Genomic DNA, 22,461 nt, shown 5'->3' on the forward strand with positions numbered 1-22,461 from the left:
ACATTCCCTGACATGTTCCTTGGAGAGCCTGAATTATTGTTGGTAGTGGTTTTGTTTTGCAAGAGCAGAGTTCCTTGGCTGACTAATGCACAGACAAATCATCTGTCCTGCCTTGGTCTTCCCATAACTTCTGCATAACAAAAGGAAAAGGAGCGATCCCATCTCAGCTGTCCTGTGCTCCCATGCCTGTGTTTCAGTCTGGGGCAAGATAAAGGAACTTTGTTGGGAAGAGATCTGAAGTTCACAATCTGGAGTCTTTCTTCTGAGGCTTAGCAGGTTTTTTTCTTTTTCAGAAGAAAAAATGAGTTCATGTGTGAAGTATGACTGCTGTTTATTACTATTTTTTTTCCTGGAGTGTCTCTCCTCTGCCTCTCCTGACAGCTTTGAGCTGCAATAAACCCACTCAGAACTGCACCAAGAGCCAGTTCTGACTGGTGCAGACAGTGAGGCTGCTGAAATTCAATTTCAGCACAGGAAGTGACATGACTGGAGCAAATTCCTCAGCTTGACATTTAAGAGCAAATATAACATCATTGGTGGTTTGACTGGGGCTGCTGTTGTTTTGGACGAGGCTTGGGTCAGTGGGAAACACAGTGACAGAGGGGACGAGCTAATGCAGCCTTGTTACCTGCTCAGGGACAATCTGGGGGACAAGGGCACAGCTTTGCATTTTCCCCAGGTCAGTCCCTGCCTTTACGGATACACAAACTCAAGGCTCCGTGCACAAGGAACTCCAGCAGAAAGGAAGAAAGAAACCCAGTCCTGGCACCGAGCTGTGGCTAAAGATTAACCTTGCTGACTAATTGAATGCTGGGTATGAAAAATCTTAAAACAAATAGACTAAAAACACAGGGCTGTATTTTTCCTCTCCACTGGCTGATGGAGGGCAGTGTTGCCACCTGTTTGGGCCAGCATTTTTAGATATTAAATAAACCTGGTCTCCTTCTGTGATACAGTACTGAGATGTTGATTCAGCTCTATTAAAAGTCTACAGCACAAAGTGAGCCAATAACAACTTTGAGTATGTCCTTAAAGCTATGTTTCACACCCACCCAGAACACAGAGATAACAGTGTTTACTATCACTTTGTAACTCTGGGTGACTAAATCAAAAAGTAATGAAATGCAGCTGCCTGCTGTGTTCCTCTTTTCTCTTTCATTTATTCATCTTTCTGTAAGAGAGCCCAGGGTCTGTGATCCCCTCCTCTGGGAAAAGCAGGAGTAGGTTCCCCTCTGGGGAAAGCCTGGCTACTGCTGGGGAGATGTGGAGGCACAGAATGCTGCTCTTGAGGGATTTCAGCTGTGGTGACAGATTGGGCTTTGCTCAGGACTCTGAGTTTAGCCTCCTCATTGAACAATCCTGCCACCCTCCAAACTCAGTGCAAGATCTCTCTCTTTACCTGTATTGACAACAGATTGTCAGAGCGAGGGAGGAAAATGATACAACAGTAGAGGAAGGAAACAGGGATGCTGTTGGAAATCATTGGCCTTTTAAGACCTTTTTTAAGTCTTTCTATTATTGCAAAGATGAGCTTGTTATAAACTCCAGAATGGACAGACAGAGCCTGATGTGCAAGAGAATGGGCCTGAGACAGTTTTCTATTATCTGGGAGATTTCTGTCTTAATAGAAGCTTTCAGAGCCAGCATGAGAGTTGAGCTCTAAAATTATGCCCCCACAGGAACATAGTGTGTTCTGATGGAAAAAGCAAATAAATTGTGTTTTATGATATTGGACACACACAGTATTATTCTGCTGGTTCTCAAGTCACGCAGACTCCATCACAGACATCGAGCCTAAATGTCCTCTGTGGCAAAAATCAAAATAACTTTCTGTTCTCACTGAGAAAATACTCACATGAGGCACTGCCTAGTGAAGGTGGCTGCTGTGTTCATCTCGCAAAGCTCTTCAGAGAGTTTTCTTCTCTGCTGCTCAGCCCTTTCTATTCTTATGCACACATTTTTCTTCTAATTTTTCTTTTCACAGTGTCTACTTACTCAACCTGTAAGTGTGAAAATCAACATTTACATAATTTGAACCAGTTAAAACTAATTAAAGCAAACTGTCACTTTCCAGGCTGGGCTGAAATGGAGAACAGTCCGTGCCCCAATGCACACCCACCCTTTCAGTCCCCTGCCTGTCACACAGCAGGATAAAATGGTAACAAATCAGAATGTCAACTCAAATGAAGTTCTGCTACCACACTGCTACTCTGTCCTGTGGTTTCAGCCATCAGAACAGAACTCCCTCCACATTCAAACCTGTGGTTTATGAAATAGATTTTGCACTTCCAGTCTTGCCACTACTTTATTTACTTTACTACTTTCTTTACTTGCCACTTGTGGGTGGTGCCTCCTTTGGGAATGCTGGCATAGCTTCCATTACTGGCTGCACTGTTTATCATAATTCCACATTATTTTATTTTCTGCCAATGGCAATCATATTATAGCAATGGATTATTTACCTCCTTTCAGCTTAAATATGATCTATATATTTCAGCCTGGCTTAATAGCTCTTACATTTACAGTGCATTTTTTGAAGATTTTAATCAGATGTATGTTCCAATAATTCCTACAACAATATATATTTTTCTGCCAAAACCCAGAATTCAATAAAGAGGCTGTCTTCATGTTTTACAGGTTTTTAAAAGGAAAGAATCTCATTAACAATTTTTGGTGTTATACTTGCTTTTAATCTGCAACTAAGGGAATATAATTACTTTTCACCTTGTGTTCTGTTTGCTTTTTGCATTCCACTTCTGTGCTTGGAGTATGAATCATGTTTTATTTCATAGTTGGAAAGCAGGCATGGGTGTGCTGCTGATTCCATGTCTGGGCTGTATTTTTGGTAGAGACACTCAGCTGCTACAAATCAACAAAGGAGTCACTGAAGCCAAGTTGGTTTAGATGAGCAAAGGATGTAACCTTTGATCTTCTGCAAGAAAAAGCTCTTGACCCTACTCCTTTGAAAAATCTAATTTCAAACAAAAAGTACATGACTGTCAATCAAACACATACTATTCTCTGGGTGAGGGTTTGCCCTTGCAGGCTTTTTGCCTCCTCCTAGGAATGCAGTCGATAGAATTCAGATAAAAACCTGATAGCTGAGAAAGACCCTTCAGCAAAATGTTTGTCCAGCAGTGTTAGAACTTGCCCCTGGATGATGAGTTAGATCCACCTTTGTCATTCCCTCATAGCTTTCATGCAATTAGGCAGCTGATTCCAGCACTCGTTGGAATTCACTGAGAATTTCCAGCCTGGATCTGCTTCTGCTACAATCAGTTTGACACTGTTGGAGCAGAGTGGGCCTGGGCCCATCTCTCCCAGGTTACCTGCCTATCTTCTGTTCCCCCTTCCAAACCTCAGGCTGTCACTGATGCAATAACTCTGTAGGCTCAGCCGAGCTTTCCCTTGAACCTGCTCTGTAATTAACTCTGCTTTAGGTTCTTATCTGTAGATTAACTTACTGCAGAAACATTCTGCATTTCCATAGCTTCCACGCCACATAGGAACTTGGCCACAGCCTTGGCATTACTCAATATGTCAGCTGAAGTCTTAGAAGTTTTCCAGACCTTTTAATCTTTACTCCTCACATAATATTGTTCCCTTCAAATAGATGTCATTCCACCCACAGACACTTTGCCTCGTGGGGCTCTTAATCAAGCTGGGTTGAGTAAAGACCCATTTCACACATGGAGGAAAACACAAGAAAGAGAAGGCTTCTAAATATAAACCTCCATTTAGGAGGACAATAAAGCCCATGCTTAAATCCATTCCTGTTGTAATTATTGGTGTTATGAGAGCTATAGAAACTACAGCCCTGTTTGTACTTGATGTTGTACGAATATATAATGAGGAGGAAGTGGTGTGCCCTGAAAGTCTGCCTGGCACTCTAAGGATGAAGGCAACAGGGAGATCCAAGCAACAGACGGGAGCACGGGAAAGTTGACAAAACCTTTATCTACAGAGGGATTCACTGGCCAAAACAAATTACCTGTTGAACAGCACTGTGATCTCTGTGGGTATTGTGGCATATCCTCAGCCCTATGCATGTATTTAAGGCTAATTGAAGAAATTGAAGTTCAGCATGTGCTTCAGTGCTCTGCTGAATCAGGGCCATAAAAAAGACTGTGTGATATCAGTGACATTCCTCAGCGGCTCCCAAATTGGGGACGTTGTGTCCAGCCAGGACAACTGAAGCCCCTTTCTGTGCTGTGATTTTCAACTCTGATTAAACCATCTCAATATACATTCCCAAGGCCACTGATGTAATAAATTCCCTCCAGAGAAAAAACTGTGCAAAGCAACACTGCCAGGAAACGGGAGCCCTCACACTTAGTGCCTGTATTTATTGTAAATATCCTGACTGAAGTCTTTTGTGTGACAGTTTGAGAAGCAGCTTGTTGTTGTCACCCTCTTCAACTGCACCATTGTCCAAGTCTGAAAAGAAATTGGGATCTCATCTGTGGTGAAAAAAAATCCATCCTAGAAAAGGAGATGAAATACAGTAAAGACAAAAATAGCCTGAAAATGGGTTTTCAGTGGGAATGTAAGTTTCCTGGAGTTCCTGTCAAAATAATCTTCATCAACAAAGAGCTCTTAAATGCTATGGGATTTTCAGCTTTTTTTTTTCTGTAATAGTAGATTCAACACATGAATGCTCATTCCCAAAAGTGGTGCTCTCCCTGACCGTATGGTCACAACATGACCCCCAGTTTGCTGCCGCAAACAAACTCAGCAGCTTGGCAGCCTTCTGTGCAAGGGGGCAGCTCACCTCACCCTTAGTCAGTTCCCAGAAGCAGCAAAATTGAAGGAGAGTTTTGCAACTGAGGTGGATAAAACCCTTGAGTGTTTGTGCTGGGCACTCCACCATGGTCATACCACAGGCTCGAGAGCTCTTCTGCTGGAATCAACAAGCCCCTTGTCTCAGTACTCCAAATGTGCAAGGCTCCTGCATGCATTAAAGCAGCTAAAATTTAGACAAAAGAAGCAGCCGGGTTTTTGGCATACTAATAGTATTAAATGTCATTATACCGTTAAACATCAAAGAAACCAAGCTTGGACCAGAGTTCTCCCCTGCTGAAACCAGTTAGTGACTGCAGGCTACGGCATCTGGGCAGGCCAGCACTAACCAGAGAGGTACGTCTGCTGGCTGTGCCTGGCTGGGAGTCCTCAGCCACAGAATCAGCATCCACAGCTGCTTTCCAGCTACTGCTGAAACTTGTGGGCTTTCCCACAGCCCTGACCACTCGCCAGATCCTCGTTAAGGTGTCAGAGCTAAAGGCAAGGAATGTCAGGTAAAATGTGGGGCAAGGATAGGGCTTAGTCACCACGAAGTGCTCCAGACTTTGACCCTGGGGGCACGTGGGGACACTGCTCCAGGGACGGTAACTGCTGTGGTGGCTGTGGACAGCCACACCGCCCTGTGGCTGCCGACAGGCCTCACCTGGTAAAAATTATCACAATTAACAAAAGAGTACAGCTATTTACTAAAATAGAGAGGGGAATGTCTCAGTGAAACCACACAGCTCACTGGGTGTGCCTTTCTATTTATAATAAATCCCTCAGTGGAAGCATCATCAATCTGCCACCACAGGTACCTTTCTAATTAAAGTGAGAACATCCCACACACATTTCTCAGTGTCCAGTGTTCTTTCTTCACTTGCAGTGCTGGTTTTGACCTAGGAGCTCCTTGTGTGATTTGGTTGAGGGCTGCCTTGGAGTATGCTCCTTCCCCCTCCAGCCACCACAGCAGCAGAAACCAGGGATGCTGTGACAGGGACTTGCTGAAGCCAAACTTCTGATAGAGTTTTGGGCACTTCTATCTTACTGGAATTCATTCCCCTATTGAGTCAATAAAATCTGGATGTTGAAGTTAGCACAGAGTGTAACACTGAGCCATGTGAGTGAGAATCAAAGTGTGTATCTTAACTGAGGAAACCATGCTGGTGACTGCCAGAGGACACATTTTCCTTTCACAAAAAAGTACGGAATGAATCAGCTGCTGATGAAGAAAATATACCCCTTTGCCACCTTTTTTCTTTCTATCTGAGTCACATCTGCATGTCAAATGATGATAAGCGATAACCCTACCCTTCCTTCTGCAGCCTGCTGGCAACGGGGGAAATGTGGCTCAGTTGTCTAGAGAGACAGAAGTGATGAAGATGTAGAACATCTGAAGTCCAGAGACGTTTCTCTGGATTCCTTCCATGGTGTTTTACAGATTCTACCACCATCCTCCCTCGCCTGTGGGAGAAGGTTATGATGTGACAGGGAACGATGTTGTCACACAGCTGGGCAAAGCTGCACCTTCATGTGCTACTACCAAAAAGTTCTTTTGTAGGAAGGCAGAACTAAGGAGAGATTGGGAAACCAATTCAAAAGTATTCTGGGATTTTTGTGGTTTTGTGATGTTTCTTCATTCTCCCAGGTGTCTCATTAAAAATGAATTAAAATGAGACAATTAGCTGCTACAGAGAATTTACAATGCTGCTGCATCAAAGTACTTTGGAGTACTCACTAAATAAGAGCTAAGTAATTGGTACCTATCTCTACTGCCTGTCATAAAAACAATGGACATGGCCAGAGTCCTGGAGAGATGTGGTCTTTATTGAAGAAAGAAAATGAAGGCTTAAAAACACTAATTATAAACAACATATATAAATTAATATGATTAGCAGTAGCTTGACTGGCTTTTTCTTTTATCTTTTTTTTTTTCCCCTGCTTCCTTCCACACATTTTTGTTCTGGCTGGCTGTAGAATGAGTTTCCTGGTGAACAAATAAGGAAAGGCAGAAATAATATCACTTTCACAAAACTAAGGTCGAAATGCCCTTGTGCTTCTTAAAAATGGAGGCATGTCAGCTGAAACCACTGCCTGACTGGCCGCAGGACAGTTGCAGTCTGTCCCCCTCCCACCTTGCTGCTTCTCCTGTTAGTTCTTGAGCAGAATTCAGGTCTTGACTACTATCAGGACCAAAATTAAAGGCCAACATTTCCCATGTCAAACGTACTGTGAGTGCACCAGCAGTCCCCCTGTGTGTGGGGCACACACAGCCTGGATGGGTCCCCCCTCTGGCACAGGCATGTTTGATCCCTGCAGGCAGAGCCACCAGCCTGGGCTGAGGGATCCTGCCAACCCTCTGCTGTGAGCCAGGATTTACTGCTTTTCCACATCTTCAGAATGGTATGGCTGCTTCTGCCTCCCCAGCTCTCTCCTCTGGAGGATTTCACCCCAGGAAAAGGAGGAAAGAAACAGAAAAAGCAGTGAGGCAGGGGAGTGGCAGGAGAGAATTTCTGATTAACTCGTTTTTACAGGCTCCATTTTTACTTGAGAGTATACCAATTCCAGTTTTCATAACAATGCATTTTTCCTTTGACAAGTGCTTATTTCATTTCATATAGTTGTCTAAATAGTTATCACACTGCTAATGTTTCCAGCCAGAAATTATTCCCCAGTGTGCCAGATCCAGACCTTCCAGTAATTTGTGTATGTAAATTTAGATTATTATTATGTTCACATGTGATACTACAGGTAACAAAATGAAAGAGCAGGTACAAATTATCTGCATAAAAATCTGCATAAAATATTCACATAGGGAAACCCAATTTTTCTTGTTTGTAGAAATGTCTGAACATGTGAGATCTATTAATCAGTTGCACCCATACAGCTCATATTTATTGTGTGAGTCCTAACACCATCTTCCAATAGTTCATAAAATACGATCACTGCTAGGAGCTGAGCAGAATTCAGAACTGTATGATTATTTGGTTACTACTTTGGGTCTAAAATGTCTTTTTTTTTTTCCTCATTTGACAGCCAGCTCAACTATAGTGATCTGGGAGTTAGCAGCTGACGACTGTTCAGCACTGCAGGATGCTTAATGCAATTAGCAAAGTTAATAAAATGTTGGACAGGTGCCTTATACCAGGGGGGAAAAGGCGTTGTTCTTATTTGTTCAGGATCAAACAGTTATGTTGCCTTGTTTCTTTTAAGAAAGCATTTATTCTAAAAATGGGATGAAATAAAGAACAGAATCAATGATTGATTTGTTACCAGTTGAATTTTACAGTAAGTTTCCCTGTTTTCTGCTTCCAGGAAAATACAAGTACAATGCTTTCAGGAAACAACACCTACCTATTTGCAGAGGGGCACAGAAACAAAAAGTACACTGAAAAGGGCAAAGCCTGGAGAAGATTGCCCTGGAATATCTGAGGAACAAGTTCGAGCCAGCTCTGAACCATCTACCTTTAATAATGGGTGGAGGACAGGAAATATAAGAGAGGTCAGAGAGGAGTGAGTTCTCTGCTCCTCCTCTCTTTGACGGAGTTTATCCTTGGAAATCACACACTTATCAGCGTAACACCTGGAAAGAGGGCAGAGAAACTCAGTCAATGAGAGAGAGCTGAAAAGTACCTCTCTGTAGAACTGGGGGGAGCAGAAGGCTCCTGCTGAGAAGTCAGCCCATGAAGCATAAGAAAATCAAGGATGTTGCCAATAAGGTAAGTGTGAGAGTCTGCTTGTAACCTCACTGGAGAGCTCACAAGCTGGAGGACTCCCCCATTTAAGGTAAAAGTTCTGCTGCATCTGCCCTTGAGGGAAAACTAAACTAGGGTTAGTTAAACTAGGTAGTTCTCCGAAGTAATTTCTGTGTTGGTTTTAATGGAAGATTGGGAAGTCTAAGTAAGAGCCTGTAATTATGATGGGCTGGATTTTTAAATTAAAAAAATTAATATTTAAAGAAAAGAGCTTGAAAGAGAAATTGCAGAGTCAGTCTGTCAGGTTGCTTGTCCTCCGTTTCGAGTCATGTTGTTCCAGGTTGTATTGCTTTTGTGCTTCCCTCACCTCTTCTATATTTACATCCTTCTAAGAAAAGATTCTATTATGGCTGAAGTGAAACCAGAGGAAAAGATAGTCTCAGTTTCTTTATCCCCATCCTGCCTCCTAAGACACCCCCTGCAGAGGCATCTGCTCTCAAGGAATGCACACAGCTGCCTTTGGCACTACACTTTCCCCATGCCTTCACCTCTGGGGATCAGAACTGAATCAACAACAAAAAGCAGACATGAAAAAGAGTGGCTGGAAGACATAGTATCACTTATATCTATGTGATTGTGTTGGATTCTCTGTCTTCTGAGCAGCCATGGGGGTATTAGAGGGTGAACAAAACCTCAGAGGTCCGGCTGAAGGCAAACTAAGGATGCTCCAGGCCCTGCCCACCTTGTGAAATCCTCTGTCTGCTTTGGTCCCTCAGAAATCTGCAGAGCACAGGTGTGATAACAAGGAGCATTTTACTGTTCCTGCTGAGGCACAGGCAGAGCTCCTTGTGCTGGGACCAGGATTAATGCTGATGTAGCTCCAGTCTCTGGGCGGAGCCACATCTTTTACCCTTTCCATAGGTACAAAATGGTTCTCAGTTCACAGGTGTCATCTTGGTACCACTGGTAAATATAAAATGGGAGCGTGACTATCTTTGTGGGCTTGGGCTGAGAAGCTGGTAATTGCCTGAAAGAACTGTAGTCGCTTGCCTTCACTTAAATTGATAAGAGCTGGTGGTTAAGACCCTGGACTGGGCAAGAGGAGTGGTCAGGACAAGCTCTCTTTTGGGCATGGGGGAGATGACTTCCAACCTGCACTCAGTGTTAACAAGGAGGACTGCCCATCCCCCTTAGACACTTATTTATGAGAGAGGTACAGATGCATCAGCTCTCTGCGACTCCCCTCTGCAACCCTGGGCTAAAAGAATTCCCTAATCCTGCTTATCTGAAGTAGTTACACACCTCATAGTGTCCAGGTGTCAGCAGGAATCGCATGGCTGGGTTTCAGCTTTGAGTCATCGGGTGAAAGCAGTGTGGTCTAGGGCCTGTAGTGACTAGAAATCATTACCTTGTGTTGGCTGCTTGTCCTCTGCAAGATGAATTTGTGGGCTTGATCCATTTTCCCCGCATAGATGCATAAAACACCCACACATCTGGCTTGTATTAGCGTGTCCTCATTGGCAATTTCCCTAAAGACAAGCCAAGCTGGGGAGAACTGGAGTGTTTTAACCATCTGCAGCTCACGTGGCCAGTTGAGAGCACAGGTACAGCCAGGGAGCTACACAGGGGGTGCTGGTCCTGCTCAGCCGGCCAGGCCATCCTCTGCTGCTGTGCTCCTGTTCAATAACAAGGTCCTTCCCCAATGTGTGCAATAACCTTTCAGTCCTTACAACCACGGTGTTTCATCCTCCCTGCTACGGGCAGCCCAGTTAGAAAGCAAGCCCATGCTCTCTAAGGACATGCACTTTAAGAATCAAGTCAATAAGCGTTGCCCCTCATCTTCACCTGCTGTGAGCCAAAAGCTTCTACTGAAATCGCAGGTCTCTGAACGCGGCTTTTCGGGAGCAGGGCCCCGGCCATGCGGGGTCCCCAGGGCAGTGCCCGGGCGCGGCGTCGGGGGCGGCCCCGGCTCTGCGGTGCCGGCGGGGGCAGCGCACGGCAGCCGCGCGGGGGGATTCGATCAGCCCGGCTGCCAAAGCCAATTATCGGGGAGAGGACGATATAATTATATTAGGGAACATCTGTACTTCATTAAAAGCCCTCGCGGGGCGGATTCGCGCCCGGCCACGTTACGCACAGGCGCTTCCAGCCGCTCCTCGCCCCTCGCTCCGGCAGCTGCGCCGCCCCGGGGCCGCGCCCGGCTCCGGCTCCGCGCCGCCCCCCGCCCCGAGCGGCTGCACCTGCCCCCGCGGCCGGCCCCCCCTGCGCCCGCCGGGAGCCCAGCCCATCCCATCCCATCCCATCCTAACCCATCCCATCCCGGCGCGGCGGGCAGGCGGCGCTCTGCGGCCAGGCTGCGCGGGGCTCCGGGGCGGTGCGCTCTGCTCTTCCTCCTCCTCCTCCTCGTCCTCCTCGTCCTCCTCCTCCGCGGCGGCGGCGCCGGGCAGATGCGGCGGATCGTGGGGCGGCTGTGGCCCGCAGCGGGCTCCCGTCCCCCCGCCGCCCCCATGGACGGCAGCGGGGGCAGCAGCAGCCGCGCGTAGCTCGGTGAGTGCCGGTGCCGTCCCCTCCCCCGCGCCCTGCCCGCACCGCGCTGCCGCAGCCGCGGGTGCTGCTCCTCTCCTGCGCTGCTCCGTCTCCTTCTCTCCTCCGAAAAACCACCCCCGGCCCGGCGCCCCACGCGTGCTGGCGGCGCGGCCCCGGCTGGCGGCGGCGCCGGGGCTGGGCTGCGGGGACCGGCTCTGCCACCTGCTCCCTGCGGCGGCTCCGGCTCCCCTCGGGCTGCGGGAGCGCCGCCACCGCCGGCTGCTCCCTCCCGCCGGGACGGGCTTTGGGGGAGCGCTCCCCGCTCGTGCCGCGCCAGCGTCCTGCCTTCCTCTCTATCGAGAGTCCCGGGCTGGCGTTGCAGCTGGGCTCCCGAACATTTGTTTCAGGGTAGGACTTTACCAATATCAATTTTGGAGTTATTTTGTTTCAGTTAAATTTGATTTCAATTGACTCAGCGGTTGTGAGACGCTGAGAGGAAAATGTCAGTTTGAGGATTGTTTTCTTTACCTTCCATTTAAAGATCTCTCTCTGTATATTCGGTAATGATTTATTTTTGTAAAATGATTTTGTTGTGCTTTATTAACTCCTGGAGTTTAACAGTCCTCCAAGACAGACAGGCTTGTTAGAGGCTGAAATAATCAGCTCCAAGGTGCAGCAGTGCCCTTGGTTGTAACAGGTGCAGCGTACATATTCTTATGAACAATGAAATGGTTTCAGCATTCAGGTTTATTTGTATGCTCTGCATTTCTGTGACTCTGAAAAAATTGTCATGCCGTGTTATGTCAAAGATGTGCTTACGGCGTGAGCGTGTCCACAGTACCCAATTACCAGGACAGTGGAGCAGCTGCACAGACCTCCTCAGTCCGTGGTGCCTTTAATGCCCAGGGTACTCCTGGGTGACATCGCATAGCGTTGGGTGTTTTGGTGGCTGTTTGAGGACCCACAATGGTCACTGCTCCCTCTGGCACAGCATTAAACACTGGGAGATGACGAGGAAAAAGAGAAGTGCAGAGGAACCATTTATGCTTTGATTGTGTTCTCTAGGCTTTATGGTCCCTGTCCATGTGTTGAGTAGGGTGGTGATGGTACATCATATGGTGTTACTGAAACTTAAAATACTGACATTTGTATTCCACGGGAGAAATTTCCTGGGCAGGTATTTTCCAGATAAAAAGACTGTCATTGTTTTAGTAGCTTCTTGGGCTCCTTATTTAATGCAAGCATCCAGAGTGATACCACAGTTGGGAATTGGCTTAATGGGAGTTATCCAGGAGTTAGAGCTGTAGATCAGAAGGAAATTAGACTGGAATTTAATTATTGTTCTCAAGCCAATGTAGCTGAAAAGGTGTATTCCAGCAGTCCTTGCCCAGGTTCAGCTCTTGCTGTGGGATACCTGTGCTCTATGGTGCACCCAGTGGCACCTCGTGCCTTGAGGTGTGTCTGCCCTCCTGAGCACTGAAAGATGCCCCTTGCTGGTCCTCTGTTTCCCAGGACTCTTTTAATCTCACTGTTTTGTTAGGGATGGGAGAAGGAGTGGACTGCCTTGGTGGGATGGGGGAGGATGACTGGGTAAAGGAGTGAGGATGGGGGGTGCATTTCTTTGTTACACTCTGGCTCTTTATGTACTTCAGCAAAGAAGTAGTAGAGCAAAGGAAGAGTCAAGGCACTAGCCAGGGGAAAGTGCCTGGTAATAAAGTCCTGGGTGATATTAATGGAGGCACTGAACAAAGCAAAGGCACCAGAGATGTCTAAGAGGTCTGAGCTTACTGTAAGAGATGCCCTACACTGCACAGGCTTGGAGTTACTGCCTTGTAGCTTACCCTATCATAGGAGACAGTGCTTCTTCCTCCAGGAAACTGGTGAGAAAGAAAGTCATGGAGGTGTCCTCTGGTGCTTTCAGCCCTCTCCAGAGAGTTTCCTCAGTGGTGGGTGGGGTGGTCTGCCAGGTTATGCTGATAAGCTGCAACAGCAGTGAACTTTGTGTTGTTTTGTAGTGTCTACAAACCTTGGGACAGCAAAGTGTCTTGCAGAGGAGGTGGAGAAATATAACCAGGATTCCTTGTGATGTCTTAACTTCCCTTGGACTTCTTACAGCCTCACCCAGCAATGTAATTCCATCCCTCGTGCTTCTTGGTTTACAGCAGGTGAAGGTAGGGATATGTTCTGCCTCCTTTGAGTCAGGGCATTTTGTGTAGTTCTAATTCAGCCAAACAAGGAAGATAAACACCTTGTTAATCCTTTGTAAGGTGTGACTAGTACAGCTCCCTCTGGTTTAGTATTTGCTGTGTACTGGTAAGATACAACACGCTTCTCAAAAAGCCATTACTTAAGAAAATGGTTCTTTCATACCATCAAGTAAATGTCATCTAACGATGTTTAATTGAAAATATTTATAGCATTTTTTAAATCAAATTTGAGGTCAGTAATCTTAAAGGATTCTTTAAAAATCCTTAGAAATAATTAGCAGCCTTGTTTAACTTCTTGGACAATTTATGCTGGTGAGAGAGGGATTTGTCCTTTTCACGTTGCTGTGAGTAAGCTGGATAATGTTTACAGGTCTGCAACAGCAATGAAGCTCTGCACAGTGGCCCTTTGGTTGCCTGAGGCTTTTCTTCCTATACATGCTTGTTTAACAGGGTTTTGAAAATCATCTCTGGAAGCCAGTTACATGTTTATGCTGCAGATGCTTGTCTGGCCAGGGCTGCGTCCACGCTGCAGCTGTGGTTGTAGCTGGAAGTGCTCTGTTCTGCAGAAGTGTCTGTGACTGCGTGGAGCTCGCTGCATCCTAATGCTGCAGGTCCCTGCTCTTGCTCTGCTGAGCTCACCTGCACAGGAGGAGCTGTGTCCTCACTCCACAGACCTGATCCATCTGCAGGAAAGGGCTCAGGATGACCAGGGTCAAGGTGGGGTTGATGCAAGAGCAGAGACTCCTGGACACTCTGGCCAGCTGATTTAGCAGACGGGTAGCCTCAAGCCATTACTTAGCCCAGGAGTTTAGCAGGATGTAAATTGAGTTAGATGTTTCAGATAGTGAGGATGAGAGAGCAGCATGTGCTGAAAATGAACAAAGCTTTAAGGGGATCCATTGCCTTTTGCTCAGTATTGTTCCTTTCTGATGCAGAATTATGAGAAGATGCTTTCTAGGTGCTGCTGATGCCATATGGAATTTGTGAGGACTGGGTGGCAGTGCCTGTCCTCTGAGAAAGGCCTCTTCTCTCACAGTAGACAGTTAATAAACGAATGCATTCATTTGCAACTATAAATTCCTAGTCAGAAGTTCAAATCTGTGTGGTGAATTTCTTAATAAACTTCATTTATTCTGTTTTCTGATTTCCTTGCTCAAGGACTGCTCTGCCTGTGTAAGAATAGTAGGTCACATGCTCTGGGGTGCTTCTTTCAAATATCACCATGTTGGTTATTTTAGAAAGGTTTTGTCTAAGCAAACTCATTCTGGACACTTTTCCCACCTGCAGGTTTCCTCAGGGATGCAGGAGCTTAGCAGGTGTATAGTAAAGGCTTTTCCTTTGCTGGCCAAATGTTTGCTCATGTCCTAAATATAACTTCTGGGAATTTGTGTTTGTTTTGGAGCTGGGGAACACTTTTCTCTTTTACTCTCTTTATAGATTCAGAGAATTTAAGCATATGATTAACATTAAACATGTGAATATTCTCTGTGGACTCCTTTTTTGGATCAAAGGCAGAGTGCTCAGTCTGTTGAGAGGATGGAGCCCACAACCACTAAATGCAGGGAGCTGATCTGCTGCTATGCTTGTCTAAAAGGAGTATATGATATGAGTGCTTTGGATTTGTGTCTGTCTGTGCCCCAAATCCCTCTGCTAACTACTGTCTTGATGTTCCTTATCTACAAAGTGCTTACAAGCGTTAACAAACCTTTTTGATGCTGCTGAGACATGTTGTTATCCCCCTTTTCCATAAGGGGATGCTGAGAGAGTTTGGTGATCTCCTGAGACCACTGTGGGTTCAAAGCTGGGCATTGAACCCGGGGCTTTGAATTCCCAGCCCGGTAAGGCAGCAGGAAGGGGAAGCAGCACAGCTCTCTGGCAGTGCTGGGTTTAACATTGTCTTTCACACTGTCAGAATGCTTCCCAGATTTTCATCCTGACAGAGAGGCTTCTCATATCATCTGCTGGATCAGGCTGCAATGCAAAATACAGCCTGTCTGCAAGAGTGAGCAGTGGCCTGTTAAGGGAAGGAATCTCAGAGCAAATTGTGTGTCCGTGCTGGCTCTCAGCCTTGCTGGGTGCTACAGGCAGAGCTGATGCGTCAAGATTCCTCTAATATGAACTTAGAGAAAAGGGAAATTTTCCATCTTCTTTAAGTACAGTGATTCTTGATTTCTTGCTGATTTAAAAATACTCAGAATGCCTCTACAGAGCAGAGAGCCTAAGTCCATGCATATAAATACAGACACATTAGGTGTGTGTGCCTATGAGCTGGCAAATGAATCAGTTTCCAAATCTGAAGTTGGCATGGTGTCACTTTTGGCTCCGAGGTGCTTTTCTTCTTCTTCCTGGTTTTATTGTGTTTCACTTGCTTAAATTAGAAGAATTTCTTGAAAGAGAATGGGCAAACTTCGAACATGGAAGAACACGCTTTGTGCTGATCTCACTGTGCTTGTGCAGAGGTGAGAGGCCAGCACCTGCCTCCCTCCTTTGGCCCTGGTCCATAACACCCTCCTGGACCACTGCAAGATGCCAGGACACTGGGAAACTGTGGTGTCCAGGCAAGCTTATGCTGGGTCCAACAAACTGTGACAAAGGAAAGCTTCTGTGGTTTTTGAATTTTTCCTTTAGGAAATGCGTTTCATCAAAATCCAGAGTTTTGTAATATAAGGCTGGTGACAAATTTGCACCGATTCTCAAGTTTTCCACAAGACAGTCATCTGCTGTACCTGCACACACAAACATGTGAGGGACAGACAAGCCCTAATTGGGAATTTACTACCTTTGTGTGCTGGGTGAATGAACCCTCCTGAGCTTTTGCATGTATATAATGGCATCTTTCCTTTTATCCTCTGTAGGGAACCTGTGTTCTTCTGAACTAATGTTCCCTTCCATAAATGACCCAACCAGCCTTCATCACTGCTTGTTAGATCAGAAACCTTATTAGTTAATAGCAGTACTGTTCTTCCTTTTAGTGCCTACTACAGCTAAGCTCATGGCATTTACAGACAGACTTGTTAGTCATTAATATTCTTTGTATTCTTCATCTTTGGCTTCAGAAGAGAAGGCCTTTCATCTTTTGCCTTGCTTTGTTTTTTAGAAGAAGCCAAGTTTGACTGGAGGAAAAAAGAAACCAAAAAAACATTTCTCTACTGCTTTCTTCCAAGCTTCCAAGCAGTCTCCCCTGCTGACTTTGTACTTTTGCAGTAGACAAACATTGACTTTGTTTTCACAGAATATAGCTGATTTTTTTTTTTTTTTCTAGTTTACCTTTTTGGTTATGCCTCAGTAGCTTGACAGGACAGGATTAATTAGTCAATGACTGCGTCTTTAGCTGAAATTCTCATTTGTTACTCAGTTTTTCCATCAGGTTTATTGTACCTGAAATCAAGTTGGTGTAGGGAGAACCTAAGATGTGTCTAAATTTAGCAAACTTGTGAAGGGTTTCCCTGGTTTGGAGACTAAAAGATTACTGAGATCGATCTGTGGATTCTTGTTCTTATCTTTAAAAGAAACCCAAATGCTGATACCCAGGAATGTGTTTTAAGTCTGTGTACTGGGGGTGACATGTGCGTGGGCAGGACGATAGCAAGCCGTGTTTCTCAGATGGGGAAGACTTTGTTAACATCACTAAATTCTAACCACTTGTAAGTGGTCAAATCCTTTGTTAATCTGCAGTGCTAACTAAAAGGAAAATACAGAGAACAGCATTTGTTGTCTGTGATCACATGAAATCTCACGCCTCATTTCTGAAGAGCAGGATCAGAAGATAAAAAACTTGGTGCCTGAGTTGTGTGTTTTGTTCTTGAGGTTCGATAAATGCTTTTTTGAGCGTGCCAGTAGTTCATATCCATTCTGCTCAGGTTTCCTCACTCCCAGCTCAAATGTGGTGCACATCACAGTGTGATCATTAAGTGTGATTACTGCATTTTTGACCTATTTAAAAGTGTCTGGCTGTGAAATTCCAAAGATTCTAATTTAAGCTATAAAACAGATTATTAATGTGCTGCTGCTTACACATTTCATGGCTCATTTCCTGATTACAGCAATTTTGAACTTGTACGTGTAGGCTGTTCCAATGCATGTGTATAAACATCCTACACCATGTTCAGCCTGGTCACCTGGCTTGGGGATCACGTTCCACGTACCTTCCACAGCTTAAAAACAAATAGAAGAGAAAGCCACAAGTTCAGGAAGCTGGGATGTTCCACATCGGTGCTGTCAAAAGGCCTGATGCTTTCTGCAGGGCTGGAGCTCAGGACAGGATGTAGGAATGAGGATCGTGCAGGGGTATGGAAGCTGGGCAAGGAATGTCTTCAGACAATCCCTTGCTGTGCCCTGTGGACTGGAGAAGGTGCCCCCTGAAAGTGTCAGGGCTCGATGGCTGTCCCTGGATTGCTGCCAGGAGACTTCAGCTGTGCTGAAACTGGAACACAGACAAGATGCTGTGTGTAGTCAGTGGATGTGCAGAGAGAAAAGATGACTGTTGGGATCTTCAATCTTTTCCATCACTTCATTCAAATCTGTCAACTTGTTCATGGAACTGAAACTCTGAAGAGCTTCTTTATCTAGGTGCGCAGAAAGGAGTTTGGGGTTACGGTTACGTGAGTCCCTTATGATTCAGCCATTGGGATGACCCAGCATGGAATAATTCACCAGGGTTACAGGTGCAACTGCAAACAGCGGGTCCAGTAGAGAAATTCAGGTAGAAAGATCAAGAGTAGGTGAAAGTGTTGTAGAGAATATCCTGTGAGGCAGTTCTGTGCGCTTACATTGAGTCTCCTCCTGGTGAGGACATAAAGAAAAACTTGGCTTGCTGTGTTTCATAGAGGATTAGTTACGTGCTGAAAACTGCACCTTGAGATTTCTTCCTGAGCTGGGAGCATGTGTAAAGCTAAGTAAGTGTGTGTCTGGCTGAGTTTGGTGCTTTGTTACAGAGGGGCTGACCCTGGTCCTACATGAGCTGCCAGATAGGGATATCTGCCTCTGTGTGAAATTAGCAGTGATTTTACACAAATTTGGGATGCAGGATGAGAGCAAGGTCTGGAGAAGGTGTGATGCTCTTCTGCATCAGGGGTGGGATTTGTGCTTCTGCTCCTGGCATGTGCACACACTAAGCAGCATTTCAGTGTGCATTGCTTCAGAACTTCATGAAGGCAAAGCTGCTGCGATTCGTTACTCATTTGCTGGAACTGCTTTGGATCCTTTGGATCCTTTTGTCTGTCTCTCAACTGGGAGGCTGGAAGCGAAGCTGGCTAAGTGCTGGTGGAAAGTATCATTGCATAGGGTACACAGCTGGGAGAGCATCAGCTTGTCGTTTGCAGTTGTCTTATTTCTTAATGTGGTGTAGTAAATTATAAATGTACACAAACACCTACGGAGTGTTTCATTGATGAGCTGCCAGACGGCAGTGTGCTTTTTGAAAGTGCGGGTTTGGGGGTTATTTTTGTTTTGTGGGGTAATTTCATTATCTGATACCAGGCATTTCCTAAAAGCAAATTGATCACATGAGGACCATGTGGCCATTAGTGATTCCACTAACAAAATTTTGGGGTTTTTTCATTCCATGAAAGACCTTCTGCACCACAGCCTTTTTATGCTCTATGGCAGTTACTAGCTTTTGTTATGTCATTTTAGGAAGGTCATTATTTGCTAATGGGTGTGATGTGGGGCTTGGAAGCATGTGCCACAACATCCTGTAGGCCAGCAGAAGTATTTGAAAGTATAGATTGTTAGGAAAATGTGCAGGAGGGTTGTATAAATAGGGATGGTTATGAGGAGTCCCTCTCGTGGCATTACTCACATGCCTCTCTCCTGGGCTGTAGCAGTGCTAACAGCGATCCCATTTGTGTATTAAAGCAAGGATCTTCTGAAGTGGAACCACAAATGACAGCAGAATTATGATTAAAGGGCGGTCAGTACTGATGGCAAGGCCAACATAACATACAAGCCTGGCTGCGGTTAGGAGAATGTGCCCATCTAATAAACAGCTGAACTTGGTGTATTACTGTGAAATAGAAAGAACCATGGAATATGTGATGTGAATAGTAGGCTGGATTTCCCTGTCACTTCGTATTTATGTTCCTGGAACTGCCCTGGTTTTGCCACGGTTACTTCTGAATTGCACCCGAGGGAATGAGAGGTGGCAACACTTTTCTTTTTAATCTGGAAACCGTACTATAATTTCTTTGGTTTAGCCCTAGATTTGAAGTTTTCATAAAAGATGAAATGTGTGCTAAATACCTTAGCAGTAAGAGTAATTGGTCCAAATGTTTTATTTTTCCAGATCAGCTGCTAACTGATACAACTTCATCCAACTCTATTGAAGAAAATGGGCGTTGTTCTTTTCTCACTAATTGGAGTTGAATTGGGGCATTAAAGGTCAATTCCAGGAGAGATATTAGCAAATACTAAGGCTTGATCCACAGCACTTTGCACTCAATAAATCAGCAATTGCCGTCTGCACAATAGCAGATCGAGTGTCTTTGAGATTGAGAGCCCTCGTCTTGAGTATTGCTTAAGTTTCCTGGAATCAGTTAAATTGAGATAAAGCCAGTGACTTCTTCATGTCTGTTGGAGTTGCTGAAAATTTATGTTCCTCACTGAGAATAGACTGTGCTCTGCTGTGCCTTGGGGAAAGTGGAAACTTTTTCCCTTGGACTGTTAATAGCCTGCTGAATATTTGTATTCTAAAGGTGTTCAACCAGCCACTAAAACGGTATTTCCAAATTGCCTCAAGTCACTTCCTGATCGTTTCTGTAACAGGTATCCAGGTTTTACTTTTTGTAGGCTTTTACATGCGTGAAGTTTCCTTTTAAGACTGTTGCGTCTCCTTCCCCTCCCGTCAGGATTCTTCTTTACATGCCACGTCCAAATATCTCAGTGGTATGTTGTGGAAAGAAAAGCCTGTTGAACCAGGCTGTGTGTTTGGGTGTTTCAGCAAAAACCACAAGAAACCAGAGGTTCTATCCTGCACACCTTCCATCTTGATGTTTTGACAAGCCCCATTTAAAAGCTCTTATGACAAGTGATTTTTATGAGCACGTGTGGAGGGGAATGTGTAAAGCGCTTGAGATGGTAGGGACTGGAAGAAGCATGACAACTGCTTTGTGTAAGATGATCTGTGTTCGGAGGAACAAATGGTGCATTGAGATGGCAAATGGAGCGGCAGAGGTGCAGCTGGGCTGTTCCGTAGCGGCGGTACCGCCAGGCAGCTCCATGGAAGGAGTTTGTAGTCGATACCAAAAATTTCCTGCTAGCTTTGAGCTTTCTGATGAATTAATGATATAATTCTCATTGATTTAATTAAATCAGGTTCCAGGGTCTTGATTTGCAGAGTTTTCTGGTAGTAGTATTGCAACTAGGTGGACAAATAAATGGCCTTTATTTTCTTGCTTGCTGGGTGGGGTGTCTGGTGATAATTACTGCATTTATCAAAGCGTCCTTCCACGTTGGAGACGGGCTGGTTTCCACTTGTGATAGACAGAAGCAGGGACAGTGAGATTATGGGACTCGTCCAGCGGCTGCTGTGTGACGTGTCAGAGCACGAGAGTTAAATGCCTGGCACCCTAAAAGCCAGACGGGTCCCCCGAGTCGGGCATCCTTTGGACCGCACTGCGCCTTTGGGCGCGCAAACACCGCGCAGAGCCGGCGCTGCTCCCGCCCCAGGGCGTTATCGCCAATTCAAGCTCAAGTGCAAGGACTCGAGGTTTCGGTACCATCCCAGCTTGGCTTTTCACCTGCTGAGACGACGTGCTAATGTCACATTGCTCTGATGAGTTTTGGTTTCTCTCACACGAGTTTGAATGTGCGTTGGCTTTTGTCAGGAGACCAGGAAGGAATTAAAGCTGCATTCTACTTAATTGTTCCTCAACAGTTAAATCATGACAAAATTGCTCCACCCCAACTAGTAAAATAACAATTAAGACGACTTAATTAGAGTCAATATCTGAATGTTATTAGTATCTATCTTTTTATTTCTACTAATTGCTGTGCTGAGTAACAAATTTAATAAGACCAGCTTGTAAGATGAATGACAGTAAAATCATGGGAAGAAAAGAATATTTGGGTTTTTCCTTTAACAGGATTGGAGGAATTTGTATCCGTGGGTTAGATTTGCAAAGCCTCTGACCCTCCCCATTGGTATTTTTTTTTCTAAAAACAAAGATGCTGTCAGCACAAGTCACCATGTCTCCAAGTGGGTCGTTTACCTTCCATAAAAAATAATAAAGGCCTGTATAAATACTCTCCGTATGCTGCTGCTGGATTGTATTAGTGAAATATGTCCGTGTTTGTGGCGTGTGCAGCCCCACATTTCATGGCACCAACTTGAAAAATGCAAGACATTCCAGTGAGTTATTTGGAAGACAGTGACAAACCTATTTGGCAAAGCTGTGTCCTAAGGAGAGCATTTCCAAGCACCCAGCAGAGACAGACGTGTGTGACCAGTGCTGGGGGAGCTTCAGCCCATGTGCTGCTGCAAGGATAAGCTGTGGGGCTTTCCAGTTTGCTGGGTTTTCCCAGTGTGACCTATGGGACCAGGTGCTTACAGGCACCAAAGCAGATGGCCATGAAGATCTTTCTGCATGGCTTCCAGAAATTTGAAAGCAGGGTGGTTGTTTTGGGGATTTTTTTGACAGCTTATGTGCTGTTGGGTCTCTACCGTACCTTGGCATTTCTTAGCCATGTCTTGACTGAGCTTCTTGGATAATCTGTGTGTTGCCAAGATGTGCTGCAGAGCTCAGCAGACACCGCAGAATCCAAGGTTGTGGTCAACCTCTTAAGAAACTTCCACCTGACAGTGCTGGCTGGAGCAGATCAAACCCCTGTACATCTGGTGCCTCCTACACCTGGGTGCAGAGGTTTGCATTGGTGACCAGAGTTGTTTTTTCTTGAGCCAGAGGAACGAGGGTGCTGAGGGATAAGCTGGATTTGGATTTGGGTTGCAAGAGTGTGCCATGGGCAGTTGAGGAGGAGGTTACCCCAGCCACCCTTCCTGCTGAGGCAGTTGTGCTCTGCCTTCCCCATCCAATACAAGAGTGACAACTGATAGTAGAGAGCAAGCAAGAAGCAGATTTTGCCTGCATCTTTTTATTATTTTATCTAGTCCCTGAGCCTTCACTGTATTATCTCCTTAAATCTCTGTGCCTGACACTTTTGCTTTAGCACAGTTGAATGTATTACTGTCCTGGGTTGTAAAAGAAAAGCGTGTGCTTGCAAGCTTCCCTAGGCTTCCTGGGAGGGTTCGGAGTAAATCT

The 22,461-nt window shown here is 45.4% G+C and overlaps 1 protein-coding gene across 7 annotated transcripts in view; it reads left to right on the plus strand.

The window, feature by feature from the left end:
* The first annotated feature begins 8,181 nt into the window (after positions 1 to 8,181).
* Positions 8,182 to 22,461, plus strand: part of RASGEF1C (RasGEF domain family member 1C) — a 76,539-nt gene continuing 62,259 nt past the window's right edge. For 2 of the 7 annotated variants that reach the window (XM_039559488.1, XM_039559486.1), the window contains exon 1: positions 10,822 to 11,021. Coding sequence is in view for 1 of the 7 variants with exons in the window: in XM_019286061.3 (XP_019141606.1) it covers positions 8,463 to 8,498 (36 nt within the window). In the remaining 6 variants the exon portion in view is untranslated. Of the gene's footprint in view, positions 8,499 to 10,821; positions 11,022 to 13,015; positions 13,172 to 22,461 lie in introns of those variants that run through there. The other 5 variants (XM_039559490.1, XM_039559487.1, XM_019286061.3 and 2 more) reach the window with 5 other exon arrangements.

This window comes from Corvus cornix, chromosome 13 (assembly GCF_000738735.6).
Source record: "Corvus cornix cornix isolate S_Up_H32 chromosome 13, ASM73873v5, whole genome shotgun sequence".
Classification (NCBI taxonomy): Eukaryota; Metazoa; Chordata; class Aves; order Passeriformes; family Corvidae; genus Corvus; species Corvus cornix.